The sequence below is a fragment of the Acinonyx jubatus genome, chromosome B3 (assembly GCF_027475565.1).
Source record: "Acinonyx jubatus isolate Ajub_Pintada_27869175 chromosome B3, VMU_Ajub_asm_v1.0, whole genome shotgun sequence".
Classification (NCBI taxonomy): domain Eukaryota; kingdom Metazoa; phylum Chordata; class Mammalia; order Carnivora; family Felidae; genus Acinonyx; species Acinonyx jubatus.
The window spans coordinates 109,057,629-109,073,909 of NC_069386.1; the positions used below are offsets into that span (position 1 = coordinate 109,057,629).

At 45.6% G+C, this 16,281-nt stretch overlaps 1 protein-coding gene across 5 annotated transcripts in view; it reads left to right on the plus strand.

Moving 5' to 3' along the window:
* FNTB (farnesyltransferase, CAAX box, beta) overlaps window positions 1-16,281 on the plus strand; it is a 77,175-nt gene that overhangs the window by 21,268 nt on the left and 39,626 nt on the right. For all 5 annotated transcript variants that reach the window (XM_053224564.1, XM_053224566.1, XM_053224565.1 and 2 more), the window contains exons 3-4: window positions 5,926-5,998; window positions 8,273-8,364. In XM_053224564.1, the coding sequence (XP_053080539.1) occupies window positions 5,926-5,998; window positions 8,273-8,364 (165 nt within the window). The remainder of the gene's footprint in view (window positions 1-5,925; window positions 5,999-8,272; window positions 8,365-16,281) is intronic.

Consider the following 16,281-nt stretch of genomic DNA (forward strand, 5'->3'; position numbering starts at 1 on the left):
CTCTCCTCGGAGTTACACGGATCGGAGTGGGGAGGCCTACTGACGGGGGAATCGCAGTACATGCATCCCTTTCTCACCTGGTCCCTTTCCCCCGCATTGTGCTCAGGATCGCAGAACCTTCTTTACAGGAGACTTTTAATGCTCTCTGGCCTCCCATTTCCGAATGAGGTGGCTGGTGATCTCTTGGGCTTTCCCTTCTCCCCTCGCTCTGTGGCTTAGCATCTCAAGGGATTTGGCGTATTCAAATTCCCGTGACTGTTTCTTCAACAGAAGAGGGCTGACCTGTAGAAAACCCCACTGTGAGTCAGTCCTTTCCGAGTTAGAAATTGGGCGAGCTGCCTCCACTTTCTGTATTTGCCCCCACCTGGCTTGGGGTTTCTCAGCCGCCCTCACGGATGGCCCCGTGGACCCTCGAGGTTCTCCTCGTCTGCACTCCATCCTGCCAACCCCCCAGCCTCACGGCCTGGGCCAGCATGACTGTGAGCTGTTTCACCAGTTCCCTGGTCTCGTTCCGTTCCTTCTCGTCCCACCCTCCTGGTCCTTCCCATGGCATCCGTCTCCCTGCTTCTGCTGAAGGGTCCCATTGAGATTTCCAAGGAGCAAAGTGCTGTGACAGCGCCTGCCGTGTGGCTTCACCAGAAGTGGTACCACCCGCTCCAGTGAGGCCTTCACTACCTCCGCGCGCTCCTCTTATCCTCACCTCTTGTACGTTTCCTAACACGTTCCCCCAGTGGCCAAGCCACAACTCTCCCCTGCTCCTGCCCCTGACTCCTGAGAACTCCAGGTTGTCCCGCATGAGTTTCCTCCCCCCTCCCCCACTTCCAAGTCCTGTATTTGTCTAATTTCACACTCTCGTTATGTCTGTCTGTGAGAATGGAGCATCCTTCCTTATTGCCAGACTCCCCTAGACTGCGCACCTAAGCAAATCCCTCCTCTTCCTGGGAAAACAGAAACAGGAAGCCTGGAGAAGGAACCCAGAACTCTCCACCCCAACCCTCCTCCCTCTTCATTGGGGGTCTTTGCTGGTAGATTTTCTCTGGGCTCTTGCATCTTCAGCATCTTCGCTCTCAAGCATTTTTTACCTCTTCTGTGGCTGAACCACTTGCCTTCCCCCCAGTGCCCCATCAGGCTGCCACTCTGTTGTCTTTCTCCCCCCCCCACTACCCCCACACACACCACAGACACACTTAGATTGTGGGTTTGGTTTCCTGTCACTAGTCTTACCCCACCCCAGCCCATTCAGCCTGCTGCCACTCCTGCCATCTAGAAAATGCAGATCTGACCATGTCTTTCCCATGCCTAAAATACTTCAGCCACTGCCTTAGAATTTTTTTACTTGGGGGGCACCCGGGTGGCTCAGGTCATGATCTCGAGGTTCGTGAGTTTGAGGCCCACGTCGGGTACCATGCTGACAGAAGCCTGCTTGGGCTTCTCTCTCTCTCTACCCCTTCCCCACTTGCACTTTCTCTTTCTCTCTCTCTCAAAATAACTAAACTTTTAAAAAAAAAAGAATTTTTTTTTTACTTGCCTTTTATTTTTTTGTAACAGCTTTGAGATACAATTCAGATATCAGATATCATATAATTCACCCATTTAAAGTGTACAATTCAGTGGTTTTTAGTCTATTGACAGAGTTGTGCAGCCATCACCACGGTTAATTTAGAACATTCTCATCACCACGCAGAGAAATTCTGTCCCCCTTAGCTATCCCCCTCCCATCCCTCTGTTCCCCGCCAGCCCCTGGCAACCACTTCAGCTGTGGATTTGCCTCTTCTGGACATTTCGTATAAACAGAATGATACAATATGTGGTCTTTCTGTGACAGCTTCTTTTACTTAGCATGGACTTTTCAAGGGCCATCTGATGCTTGAAGCACAGTGACTCCCATTTGCTCTTCGGTTTAAAGTCAAACTTCCCACGCATTTATAAGTCCTTCGTGGTCTGACGCCTCTGTACCTCTCCCGTCTGATTGCTCATGGCTCACTACCTTGTACCTCTGCTCCCGCTGAACTGACCCTACACAGACGTGCCACATTGTTCCCTTCCTGAAGCGCCTGCCCCATCCCCTTCTTTTTGGCTGGCTGACTCATGTCCCAGGTCTCCTTCATTTCTTGACATAGTGCTGTGTCCTTTGGGAAGTTAGTTCTGATCCTCTGTGCCTTCCTGTGTGCTGCCAGAGCCCATCAGGCTTTCTGTTTGTCGGATGGGGCCCCGACTGCCAGTGGCTCATCTGTGTCCACCTCTGGACACAGGGCTGTAGCTCTGGGGAGCAGGGTCAGTGTCCACTGATCCGTTCAGGATGCTCGGCCCGCACAGAGTGGGCACTCCCTGAGTCCTGACCCTTGGAGCTCCTTGAAAGAGAAAGTGAGCCTGTCCTTCTCTTCTTCTTTGTGATCTGGAATCTGCTCTCCCTGCTCCCTGAACTCTCCTAAGGTCACCAGCCACTTTATCGTTTGTCCTCTTTTTCCTCAGTCTTGCCGCGTCCTCTTCGACTGTTAAATACCTCCATGGAGGTCCCTCCTCCTGTTTCACCTGGGACACAACATTGCCTTTGTCCTCCTCCCACATATGCAGCGTTCTTTAATTCTCTCCTCTGGCTCCTCAGCCTCTGAGCCCTTAAGGATGGGTCCTCCCCCAGTTCAGCATACAGATTTTTCTCTCTGCTTTGTCCTCTACTCCTGCAGCCTCACCTGTCACCTGCATGCAGGTAAATGACTCCTAGTCTGTCTGTGTCACTTGGAGCCTTCTCCTGAGTCTCACATGTGTTTCCAACAGTGCGACTGACGTCCTCACCCACATAGACTTCCCGTGCCATACAGCCCACCTGCCCGTGGGTCACCATGGTGTTAAGCCCCGAGTGCTCTAAGGACTTCTACTCTGGTAGATTCTTGGCACCCGCCTTACCCAGTGTTCCCACCTCATCTCTCTCCACGCTTAGTGCTTTCACTCAGTCTACTTTGTAAATACATGTTGAACGCCTACTGCTGCCAGATAATTTTTCTAAAAGCTTAGTTTTTTTCATTTTTTTTCTCAGCTCAAAGCCTTCAGGACTTCACCTTATACATGGCTAGAATGAAAAAGACAAGAAATAACAAGCATTGGTGAGGATGTAGTGGGAAAAGAACCCTACTGCACTGTTGGTGGGAATGCAAACTGGTGCAGCCACTGTGGAAGACAGTATGGAGGTTGCTCAACATTTAAAATAAGAAATACCATATGATCCAGTAATTCCGCTACTGGGTATTTACCCAAAGAAAGCAAAAAAACTAATTTGAAAAGATATATGCATCCCTGTGCTTATTGCAGCATTATTTATAATAGCCAAGATACGGGGGCACCTGGGTGGCTCAGTTGGTTAAGCGTCCGACTTCGGCTCAGGTCATGATCTCATGGTTCGTGGATTTGAGCCCCAGGTCAGGCTCTGTGCTGACAGCTCAGAGTCTGGAGCCTGCTTCAGATTCTGTGTCTCCCTTTCTCTCTGTCCCTCCCCCACTTTTGCGCCCCCCCCCAATAAATAAACATTAAAAAAATTTATAATAGCCAAGATATGGAAGCAACCCTGAGTGTCCATCAATAGATGAATAGATAAAGATGTGGTATATATACATAATGGAATATTACTCAGCCATAAAAAAGAATGGGATCTTGCCATTTGCAACAACATGGATGGACCTAGAAGGTATTATGCTAAGTGAAATTAGTCAGACAGAGATATTGGTGATAGATGGTAGCTTCACTTGTGGTGAGCACAGCATAATGCATAAACTTGTTGAATCACTAGGTTATGCACTTGAAACTGATGTTAACATTGTGTGCCAACTATGCTTCGATAAAAAAATAAACACAGTTGAAGTGGAAAAAAAAAAAAGAAGAAGAAGAAAACCTCCAGGGTCTACCTTTGCCTACTAAAATTGAGTAGAAATTCCTTAGCTGGCATCCCAGACCCCTATAAAAGGGCTTGCATTGCCTTTTTGGCCATTTGTCCTTTATTCCTAATATTCAGGCCAGATTCCCCCACACCTCTTGCACACTTTATACCTGTGCTCCACCATACAGTGGCCATTTGCCTCCCGCAGTTATTTAAACTTAAATTAACTAAAATGCAACAAAATTTGAAATTCATCTCCTCAGTCACACTGGCACACTTCATGCGCCCAGTAACCGCTTGTGGCTGGTGGCTGCCTGTTGGACAGCACAGATACCGTTCCCATCATCGCTGACAAAGTTCTTTTGGGCAGCACTCGTCTGAACCTGTTCGTTTCTTTTCCTTCTGGCTACTATCTCCTCACCCTCTCTACCAGTAAACATTTTTTCCCCGTACCGTGGCCACCCGCCTTATACTCCTCTTCTTCCACACGACCTTTCCTGATCGTTCCTTTCTTAATGAGATGCCCCCAGCCCCTGGCTTTAGAGCCTTGGTAGTATTTTATCTGTTTCCTTCATGAAATCTACCCATTTGTTTTTTATATCATAGCCACTTGTGTCTAAATGTCTAAGTCATTTCCAGTACTGAACTGAGAGACTTTCTGAGGTGAAGACTACATTAATGGCTTTACTCTGAGCATGGTACGGTGGGAGTTCAATAAACAATTTTTGTTTTATTTTATTTTATTTTATTTTACTTTATTTTATTTTATTTTATTTTATTTTTTTAAGTTTATTTGAGAGGGGCATCTGGATGTCTCGGTTGAGCGTCCAACTTCAGCTCAGGTCATGATCTCACAGTTCATGAGTTCAAGCCCCGCATCAGGCTCTGTGCTGACAGCTCAGAGCCTGGAGCCTGCTTCAGATTCTGTGTCTCCTTCTCTCTCTGCCTGTCCCCCACTCAGGCTCTGTCTGTCTGTCTCTCTCTCAAAAAACAAAACCAAAACAAAAAAAAACTCATTAAAGTTTATTTGAGAGAGAGCGTGCATGTATGTGAATGGGGGAGGGGCAGAGAGTGAGGGAGAGAGAGAGAGAGAGAGAGAGAGAGAGCATCCCAAGTAGACTCCGCACTGTCAGTGCAGAGCCCGACTTGGGGTTTGAGCCCACGAACCATGAGATCATGACCTGAGCCGAATCAAGAGTCAGAAGCCTAACTGACTGAGCCACCCGGGTGCCCCAAACAATTTTGGAATGGATCACCTAGAAAACAGAACGGTTCTTTTTTAATTTGTGTTATCAGTAAGCACAGGGGATGTCTTGCCGTTCTGTTCTTTTTTCATTCCTTCTGTAATCACACAGGCCTCTTCTGTGAGACCAAGCGAGAAGTGTGGCCCCCTGCAGCCCCTGTCCTTTGCCCTGCTCATGCAGGTGGCCACAGGAGGCACATTCCACCTTACAGGCCAGTGTTGCTGACGTCAGTGCCAAGGAGAGCGGCTGGCTGCAGAATACGATTATGATCCCCTGGCCAGGGCAGTGGGTCAGCACGCAGGAGGTGGAATTTCAGGGAGGGAATAACAGACGCACAGCTGAGGGGCAGGCAGGGTATAAACGACCCACCTCGGAGAAGTGACCCCAGAAGAAATGACTGAAATGACAGAGGCTAACCAAGTCAGGAAAGTGGTGAGGCTCAGATTGGAATTGCTTACAGGGTGGGGAGCCACAAGATGTGTGTTCACAGTGAAACCCTGCAGGAGCTTTCTGGACGGTTTGTCATCGCCTGGCCTGTGTATTCACTGTGGCTTTTCACTTAGCCCAGAGTCACCTACCATGAAGGAGAGGAACTCACCCAGAACATTTGCCAGCACGTTTTCAGATGTGTTAGGGGCATTCAGGTGCTGGCTGCCTCTCTCTGGTTTGGCTGCCCTTGGGAGCTGAAGGGGATGCTGGTTACATACTTGTTGGTGGTAGGAGGGTGGGGGATTGTCCCAAAGCTGGGAGTGTATGTGTGTGCACACGTGTTCTGTAGCGGGGTGGAGGTTTTCAAGCTCCATGTCTTTCCAGGCTTATTTTGCAGAGGGAGAAGCACTTCCATTACCTGAAAAGAGGCCTTCGACAGCTGACCGACGCCTATGAGGTAAGTATACTGCCCAGGAGCTCTGTCAGATGGTCAGCCAGACGGTCCTCCTTTTTTCTGTTGGAATGTAAAACACCCATTGGCCTGGCCTCCTGCAGAGTCACTCTTTGTACCACGTGGCTGTGGCAGGAAGCAGGTTCATGGGGAGTGGGGAGCCTGGGCCACAGAGCTGGGACTCCCACTTCTGAAAGCGCAGAACCAGGTCTCTTCCAGTCTTCTCCTCCCCACCCCCCCACCACCCCCAACCCAAGGACAGAGCACCCTAGATGGGGTGGCGCTTTCTTGCACTGTTAGATCACAGTGAGGGGTTCTCGTGCTTTCTGCTGGATGCCCCTTGCCAGCTAGCTGAAAGGCAGTTACCTGTCCATTGCTAATCCTTTGCCCTATAAGCCGATCTAATTCCTATACTGGCCAAAGGATCAGCATATAAATCCCAGCGAGGACTAACACAGTTTAGCACTATAAAAATGCCCACGCTTAGAGTGCATTTTAAATCCCATTCCTCAGAGGGTTCTACCGAGGGGCCTCAGGGGAGGGCAGTGGTGGTGGAGGAGGTGGGGGGGGAGGGTGTTGGGAAGGTGGCAGGCAGAGGACAAATGTCAACAGGAGGGCCCCAGTCTTTCTGCCTTACTTTACACACAGCAGCCTTGCTTTTCATTTGCTTTTTATTTGGGGGTCTACATTTGATTATTTGCAGCAGGGACTGTCCAACTGAAATGCCGGTAGACCCAAGCAGGTGGCATAAATATGAGAAGTGGGCGGGTGGGAGGGAGACTGAGGCAAACCAAAGGCCCTGTGCTTTTCCTCTGTTGCTGCCAGGTGCTGCTATCCAGGAACGCAGACCCAGGCTTGCCAGATTTCTCTCTCTCTCTCTCTCTCTCTCTCTCTCGCTTTTTTCAAATGAAGCCAGATTTCTGTGTGAATCTCCCAATGCTTAAATGTTGCAACTAATTCTAATGAAAAAAACAACACGCTACAGGGAACAAGCAGAACAGGTCCCCGGGCTAGACTTGGCCTTGGCTCAACATTTTCAATCTTTGCTGTGAGTCTTCTGTAGTTAGGGTGCAGTCAGCCCTGATACAATTAATACCGTACCAGGGAACAGTTGAACAGAGGGCTGAAAGCTTACCATGCCTTATCTCATTTAAGCCTCACAGCTACTAGGTGAGGTAGGTGAGTATTTCTTACAGATAAGGAAACAGGCCTAGGAAGATTAAGTCATTGCTCAAAAGCACATAACTGTAAGCGGAAGAGCTGGGACTGCAACCCAGACAGGCCAGAACCACACCACTTGCTCCCCAGGTGGCGGCCTCACCACAGCCAGAATGGTCAGCACATTTATGAGGGGGGCAGCTTGGGCCACTGGAAAGAGCACTGGTGTGGGAGTCCCAAAAACCTGACTTCCTGTCTCAGCTTTGACATTTGATGTCTTTGTAATCTGGAAAAAGTTCATCTCTCTGGACCTTATTTATATAACTTTTAATCTGGAAAACTGGAATAATAATACTACCTGCCTGCCTAGCCTTGAATGCTCAGTACAGGTTTGTGGGTTGAATCAGGATCCAAAGCTGTTCACATATGACCTTGGGAAGCCTTTCCCAACCCCCCAGGCAGAATTAGGCTCTTCATGTGCTCCCTCAGGACTCTGCTTCTGCCCATTACAGCATATACTGTTATTCAGGTACATGTATACATGTGATATGTGCCATCTTGTTCCGTAAAGCGATAAGGTAACTTGTGCTTAAATGCATCTGTCCAGAGCCCTCTTCCTCTGCAGATAAACACACACATTCTATATCCGAAGAACCTCAACAGTAGAAACTGAATTTTATTCATTATTTTGCCCGCAGTATCTAATGCAATGCTTGGCCCACACAAGGACATGCTAAATATTTGTTGAATCAGTGAGTGAGTTAATCCCAGGAAATCCCTTTCTGAGAGTTTATATCGACTTGGGTCTGCACTGAGAAGACAGCATCACTTAACTTCCCAGCATGTGGGCACTCCTCTGCTCAGCCTTCCTTAGGTGCCTATCAGGGAAGGACCCAGTGGGGGCAAGGTAAACTTCTTTGTCCCATTGTCCTTTCTGCACATGTGTTCATTTCAGCTGCTGGCTGGGGCCACAAAGCAAAGTGTCCTTCATTCATTTATTGTTCATAGGGTGCCTTCCTCCCCCTTTCTAAGCTGCTGGGGTGAGACAGATGTTGCCTTGTCAGCAGCATCTTGGAATGATTCTGAACAAGGGGTGTGTTTTCTCCCCTGTGCCTTTCACAGTGTCTGGATGCCAGCCGCCCATGGCTCTGCTACTGGATTCTGCACAGCTTGGAGCTACTAGATGAACCCATCCCCCAGATGGTGGCCACAGAGTGAGTCTGGCGTCAGGGAAGCTGGGCTGTTCTCTGAAATTCTGTTTTGAGTTGGGGGGTTCCTTGTGTTTTGTTTCTGTTTTATTGATTTTGAATGAAAGACACATCATGCTACAAAGAAATCCTTGCCCTCCTCTTGACCCCAGTAACTTCCTGAAACTCCTCCACTCTAGAAGCCTATTGTGAGCTCGTGGGTAGAACAAGACTTTGAACTCCCAAGAGAAGGATTCTGGTTTCTTCTGTGGCCTTTTCTTTTGGCTCTTGCTCTGGTCTTGGAGAAAATTCCTCATCATCAATTCTGAGAGACGTGATTTTGCTAGAAAGTACAGTATGCATTTGAATAGCTTCTGTGAGGAAGCATGTGCCAAGCCAATAAGCAAAAATGCCTTTGCCTTTCATAAACACCTCCATAGACATCCCCCTTCACCAGTGCCTGGGGGATAGTGTAGCTCTTGATGTCCTAGATGGGTTACACCCTTGGTGCCCAAATGCCTTGACTCAGAATATTCTCAAACTTCTGATTTATGAGTAGAGATCTAAGCAACTAAGATTCTTCCCAAACTGCTGGTGCAGATGGTGTTCTGGGAATGAGTGTGGCACCTCATCCCTAGAAGCTCATCACAATTTATACTTTAAAGAAGAAACTTTAGGGATACCTGGGGTGGGAAAGGGCAGCCAGGAATGGAATCTAATGCTCCAGGTCTCACTGAGAATAAGCACGTTCCCTTGGAGGCATCTTGAGTTCACCTGCTCCCCTGTTGCTCCTGAAGGAGAGGAGTCTGGGAGGAAAGGCCCGCGAGCCAGGTCCGTTTTTCCACAGCACCAGTGACAGCCGTGCAAGGGTGCGTGCAGGCTAGTCCAGGCCCGCCCCCCCCCCCCCCCCCGGTCCCCCTGCCCCTGCCTGGGGTCACACTGTCAGGTCAGAAGAACAGAACCACACATTGTGTCATTCGTTCTGCCTTAACAATAACCTCTCATTCTTGCCTTCCTGGGCAGGGTGTCTTGTGATGACTATGGATAGGGAAGATAATGAAGAATTAGACCATTAACCCCTGTGATATGTACGGAGCTTTCTCAGAGAGAGGAAAAATATGCATTGTCCTCATCATGCGGCTGCTGCAAGCCTGGGTGCTTCTGGCTCTGGAAGTAGAATTGGACACAGTTTCTGCAATAACAGGAATTTAATTGTCAAAATAAAGGCCCATGTGTTTTTGAAATACCAGTTGGGGGTTGTGGATTGTTTAGAAAATTTCTCCCCCACACATACACAATCAGGATGCACACTAGGGGAAATGCGAGAGTCGTACACGAGAGAAGAAAAAAAGCGATGGAAGATTCTGGAAGAGGGAAGTATAGGTGGGCCCCCGAGGAGGACGTAGTTGCTGAAGAGGAAGCACTCAGGTCAAACTGGGGTCAGCATCGATTTTGAGTTTCTTTCTAGGTTGTATACCTAGTGTTTGATAGGTGAGACTTTGCTGAGGAAATAAGTGTCAGAGCAGCTATCGTGGCAACATCAGGTAGGAAGAGAGGGCCCCCTTGAAAGGGCTTTTCACAGTGAACAACTAGCGACAACCTAAACATCAACAGTAGGGATGTGTTAAAGTGTATATGAAGTTTAAGTAAAATATGGTACAATACATACAGTGAAATACTGTGCAGCCATTTAAAAACTTGACGATGTTAATTGTACTTATTATAGTGGTCATTTCACAGTATGTACAAATACTGAATTGCTTTGTTGTACACCTAAACTAACACAATGTTGTTTATCGATTTTACTTTAATAAAAATCAAATGCATATGAAGTATATATTTGTATATAAAAATGCATGTATTTACATAGAAAGATACCCATGAATAAAGTGAAAATAGATAGTTAAAAAGATTCAACTTCTGTAGATTAAAAATATAGCTGGTTAGGGGCGCCTGGGTTGCTCAGTCGGTTGAGCATCCAATTGTTGATTTCACCTCAGGTCATGATCCTAGGGTCGTGGGATGGAGCTCCAGTCAGGCTCTGTGCTGAGCGAGGAACCTGCTTAAGATTCTCTTTCTCTCTCTGTCCCTCTCTCTCTCCCTCTCTTTTCCCTCTCTTCCTCTGTCCCGATCCCCCATTAATGCACTCTTTTTCTTAAAAAAAAAAAAAATATATATATATACATAAATATACAATAATAAAAATATAATATACATATAATATATAAATATATAAAAATATATAAATATATAAAATATATAATATATATAATACATGTATATAATATATAATATATAACCAGCCATATATATGTATGCATATATGTATATATGGCTGGTTATATGCATAGAGAAAACCAGAAAGGTATATACACACTTGGCAATAGTTATTTCTAGATGGTGAAGTTAAAGGTGAATTTTCTTCTGTTTTTTTTCCTAAGCCTATTTCCATGTTCTAAAACTTTATTTATTGTTTTTGTACTTAAAAGAATGTTTTAAAACTAAAAAGCTACTTTGTTCTAATTTCACGAACCAGTTGGTAGTGAATGACGTAAGAATTTCTGCTTTCACAGCTGCCTTAAAATCTTTACGTGTGGTTCTTCTGATTTAACAGACTTTTAAAGAATTACTTAGGCTTTCCAACAACAATGTATTTTGTTTCATGCCTAGCAGACAGTTCAGTCTAGGTCCAGATAATATCTGTTATCAACAGAGCCTAGTAGCTCTGACCTATAAGGAAATGAACTATTTTTAGTAAGATAGGAGAAATCTTAATGATTTCTGTAAAAATGCTGGGATTTTTAAAAGACTCTCTGATATCGGATGTATTTTGCACAGAGAAAGGAAATGCTTTGAAAATATGGTCAGCTTTCTGTCCCCTTCTTCTTCATATAACTATTAAGGTGCAGAGTTTAGCTCTGGAGTTTTATTATTTTCCTGCCCTTTTCTTTCCCCACTCTGCCACTTAGTGCAGGTGACACGCACATACACACACATTTCTCTCTCCTATTTCGTTCACCTTTGCGCTTCTGTTTAGGGAACAAGATGGCAAGCTGAGTTCCCTCTAGTGGACAAAATCACTTTCTCAGCTACTGTGACTGTTAAGAGAAGCCAGCAAGACCAGGTTTTTACTGCTGGTCTCAGATCTTTCAAAAACAACATATTCATAGGTAGGAACGTAGCTTGCCTCTCTAAGAGGTTGTATCCACAAATTGATATGTATGTTTACCTGAAATAAATTGATATTTTGGTACCAAACTAAGTACATTTGTTAATGATTTTAACGGAAGGAAGGAAGCGTCCTTTAATGAGAATCCCATGCTTCGTTATTGAAAAGTACCGTAACATAACACACAGAGTAAAGTGAAATCACAGGGAGACCGCTGCATTGTTGAAGTTAGTTTTCTAGCTTCTGTAAGATCTAAAAATTGTCTTTAACTTCATTGTTTTAAGACTTTTCTGCTTATAAAGTTTTTCCAAATGTTCATTAGTTTAAATTTTCGTGTGTCACTGTTTTGCTATTTCCCCTTCAAAAAGTTATTCGTAGCTGATCCCCTGAATAGCTCTTCAAATATTTTTCCTTTTAATTTTTAAATGTAATTTGTTGCCTTACCTTTCTGTGAAGATACTTTACCTCGTCCTCTGCGTTCTGGGCTTTTTTTTGGCCAGGTGCTCCTGGTGTCGAGTAGGTAGAGGAGGGCAGGGGTGCTCCCAGATTTCCTCCACAGGACAGTTCCCACAACGAACAACCACACAGTCCAAAATATCAGAGTGCCAAGGTGGAGAAACTCTGCTCTACAATAACCAACTTTAGACTTGACCTTACCTCCAGAACAGCAGCTTCCAGAGGATGACTGTGCTTGATGGAGTCAGACAATGTGTCAGACTCCATGGGCGGCTCCCGCCTCCTAGAATCGGTGAGGAGCCTGTCATTTCCACCTGCTCACTGCTGTGCTCTGCTAGGGAAGGAGCTCTTCTCTCCCTCGTACTAAGCTGGAGTTGTTTTATGGTATGAAATTCAAAAGCCTTAGTACTAGAGGAAGCTGGATGTCCATGCATCCATCTTCTATTGGCATCTCTCCGCAAGCCGTCCTGCTCAAGGATGACCATTCCTTTCCCAAAGCTGTGATCTTTCTAACTTGTTCTCGGCCTTCAGTCTGTCCATGGTAACTTACTGTGGTGCTGGAGGTTTTCTTAAATCTTCTCTAAATTCTGCTGCTGCAAACTAGCTTCAGTGTTTGTTTCTCTACCAGAAAGTTTGCGTACCTACCCTTTGTATACCTGAGGTATTTTTTTAAACTTAAAAAAAATTTTTTTAGTATTTATTTTTGAGAGAGAGAGTGATACACACAGTGTGAGTGGGGGAGGGGCAGACTCAGAATCCAAAGCGGGCTCCAGGCTCTGAGCTGTCGGCAGAGAGCCAGATGTGGGGCTTGAACCCACAAGACTTGAGATCATGACCTAAGCCGAAGTCAGATGCTCAACCAACTGAGTCACCCAGGCGCTCCTGTATACCTGAGGTATTTTGCTGGGTAGCTTCCTCATGGTGGTGGTTGCCTGTAATATTAAGCCTTTTAATATTTGGCCATTTTTACAGTTATTATTTTTTTAAGTTTATTTATTTATTTTGAGAGAGAGCACATGCAAGCAAGTGGGGGAGGGGCAGAGAGAGGGAGAGAGAGGATGCCAGCAGGCTGTGCGCTGACAGTGCAGAGCCTGATGCAGGCTCAAACTCACGAACCGTGAGATCATGACCTGAGCCAAAATCAAGAGTCGGACGCTTAACCAACTGAACCACCGAGGCACCTGTGTTTTTATAATTCTAACCTGAGCCTCCTTTTAGTTGGAAAATGGAGGTTTGAGCCAAATACAGTTGTGACCAGTGCTGCGTTTATGGTGCTCTTAAGTGTTGTCGTTTTTGTCCACAACTCATGGGTCCTAATCTCTGGTCCTCTTTCTCCTGTATTCCTAGTCCTTTCCCGTTGTATATTGATATGCCGTACTCCTCCCCACTCCTGCCATCCCTGAGTATGTTATTTATTACTTGTACTTGTTTCATTTGTTGTATTCTTATGTGCTTCTGATTTGTCTTATATTATTCCGGACTTTAATTCTCACCTTGGCGGTGTTTCTCTGCTCCTTTTGTATTATTTTGCTTGTTCTCTGTACACGTTTTGAGTACTTCATTCAAGTTGGTGACAGTAATGCCCATAATCTTCAGCCATCACCTGAAAGTCCGAGTAACTCCTTAGAAGTAAATCATTGATACTCTTGCTTTGAACTTGATCTTCTTATAGGTTTTACATACTTTTTAATAGTTGAATGATAGAGTGTTGGTGTTCAGGAGAACTTTCCACAACAATGGAAATGTCCTCTATTCTGTGGTAGCCACTAGGGACGTGTAGCTATTGAACAGTTGCAGTGTGGCTTGTATGACTGAGGAGCTAAACATTAAATCAATTCTTAAACGTAATTAAATTTAAAATTTAAATAGCCTCACGTGGCTTGTCACTACCTATTGGACAGCACAGATCTTTCACATTGCTACCAAAAATGTGATTCCCCACACCAGTGGCATTGCCATCAACTGGGGCTTGCTGAAAGCACTGACTTTCTAGCCCATCCAGCCCTTCTGAGCCAGAACTGCAGTTCAGCAGGTTCTCAGGTGATTTCCATGTGCACTCAAGTTTGAGAGGCACTGATACTTGGCTGTACATTGGAGTCACATGGGAATTAAAAAAAAACTGTGGCCACTTGGGTCTCACCCTCAGTGATCCTGATTTCATTGGTATTGGGTGTGACCTGGGCATTGGGTTTTAAAAAACATCCCCCAAGTGATTCTAATTGCTCAGCCAAGACTTGTGGTTCTCAAATTTTGTGTGTACACATGTCATCTGGGAATTTGGTGAAAATACAGAGGCCCAGGCTTGTTCCTGTTTCAAGAAGCCTGGGCCTCTCTTTTCTCTATTAGCTCTCCCATGTTTGTGATGCACACATTTTGGGTTTGGAAATCCCTAATATAAAAGATAGTTTCCCGCTTTGCTAGAACAAAATGCCTTGCTGACTTGAAAGAACACAGATCTGCTAGATCTTTTAGTCGTGTGACAAAATACTGCATAACGCATGCTCTTTACAAAGTCGACTGCTCTTCGTGTTTGCACCATGTCTCCTGCTTGTGAATTTTTTTTTTTTTTTTTACTAGTTGGTGAATTTCTGGTCTCTAAGATAAGTTTTTCCTTCCCCTTTTGATAGTAGAAGTCTCATTCACATTTTGGTTTTCAGAGTTGCTGAGAACTCTGCTAATGACGGCTGGCAGCTTCATGGTCAGTTTGCCAGTTCCTTAAGGTGTTAGTTGGAAAGCCTCTGGAGCAGAATGTTCTGTAATATGGAAGCGTCTCAGAGTCCAGAAAAGCCCAGCCCTGCTCCCCAGCATAGCCCCACGGCCAGTCAGATGCCACATATCAGCTGAGGAAGGTTGGCATCGAGGAATGATTTAAAGGTGTCTGGTACATTCAGATCCCAGTTCATCAGACCTTAGGCTACAGGGTCTGGGATGTTGCATTTGGCAGGATTCTATCTTAGGAACTGGGAAAGAGAATGGGTAACTAGGTGACTCTTATCCTTTTCATTTTTTTAAATGTGCTCTTAAGTTTTATATCAACTAAAACCTTTTGTTTTTGTGATACAGAGAACTTTCTGCATGCTAGCGCAGCCAACCTTTGTCAGGACATGAGTTCATTAGCTATTTGTTTCCAGGAAATAGGATATGAATTGATGAAGGTTTGGAAAATATGTTAGGGACAAATTAATTTTCTCCATGAAAATTAATTGCTGTTGCAAATAGGCCACAGAACTGTCTTTCTTCTCTGATGATCAACTTCAGCTTCAGTCCTTGTGTTTCCTGTAGTAAAATTGCAGGTGCAGGTACAAGGGAATGAGTATTGTTTTTGAGACCCGGGAAAGCTTCAGGACCCCAGCAGTGAGTCAGCAGCATTTTTTATTGCCGTCGCTGCCAGATAATGGAAGGTCTGAAATCAAGTAATCAGATATGATGTGGAAAAGCAATAGTAAACTTGTGTCCTAGTGGAGATTCACTAGACTCTGTTTGGCCTCTCTGACTGCAGTAGATGAGAAAGAATAAGATGACGGAGTCCAAGAAAAGAAGGCTGCCTGAGCACTAGGGCACAGATTTCCAACGTGTTCTCTTAAATGGAGGCTTGTCCTAACAGGAAGCCAGTGAGCCCAGCTGAGCTGTGGGGAGAGAGCGTGATGACCAGGGCTTTCCTGGGGCACCCCTTCCTGGTGAACTTCAGAGGACCTCGGATAAATAGGGGCTCCCTTGGTTTGACCTAAGGCAAAAATGTAACTTCTGGGCAACCTGATGCCATGCTTGGAGGCAAACCCTCAATAAACAGTTTCCCTCAGTGAGGAAACTGGAGCTTCTGTAGATTAGTGTGAAAAATTCCCCAAAAGCCTACAGGCCAGGATGCATTTTTACCATATGAGTCAGCAGTGCCGCAGTTTGCCACATTTGGCATGAGCGTGACAGAAGCCCACTTCTGTTTCGCTCTCCTAACTGTGGGGGCAGAATCCATGAAAAGCTGGTTTCTTGGTGGCGGTAGGAAGAAAAGTCAGAAGCCCCTGGGGCTTAGGGGCAATGGGAGTGAGAAGACCTCTCTTTAAATATTCTGGGTAAGCCTAGGTGGTGTCTCTAGACCAGAATGGTTAGCATAGAAAGAAGTAGTTGGGCACCACCACAGTTTGGGCAAAATTCAAAGCCTGGGGGAGACCCCAAAGGCAAGGAGAAGGGGCTGGTTCCACAGATCCAGGGTGGTAAACTGAGTGAAAAGTATGGGAAGAATTTGGTCAAGAAGTATGAGACTTAATCCCAATCCCATGAAAGTCTATTTGTTTCTGCTTGACTTACATCCCTTGCTTTATGGT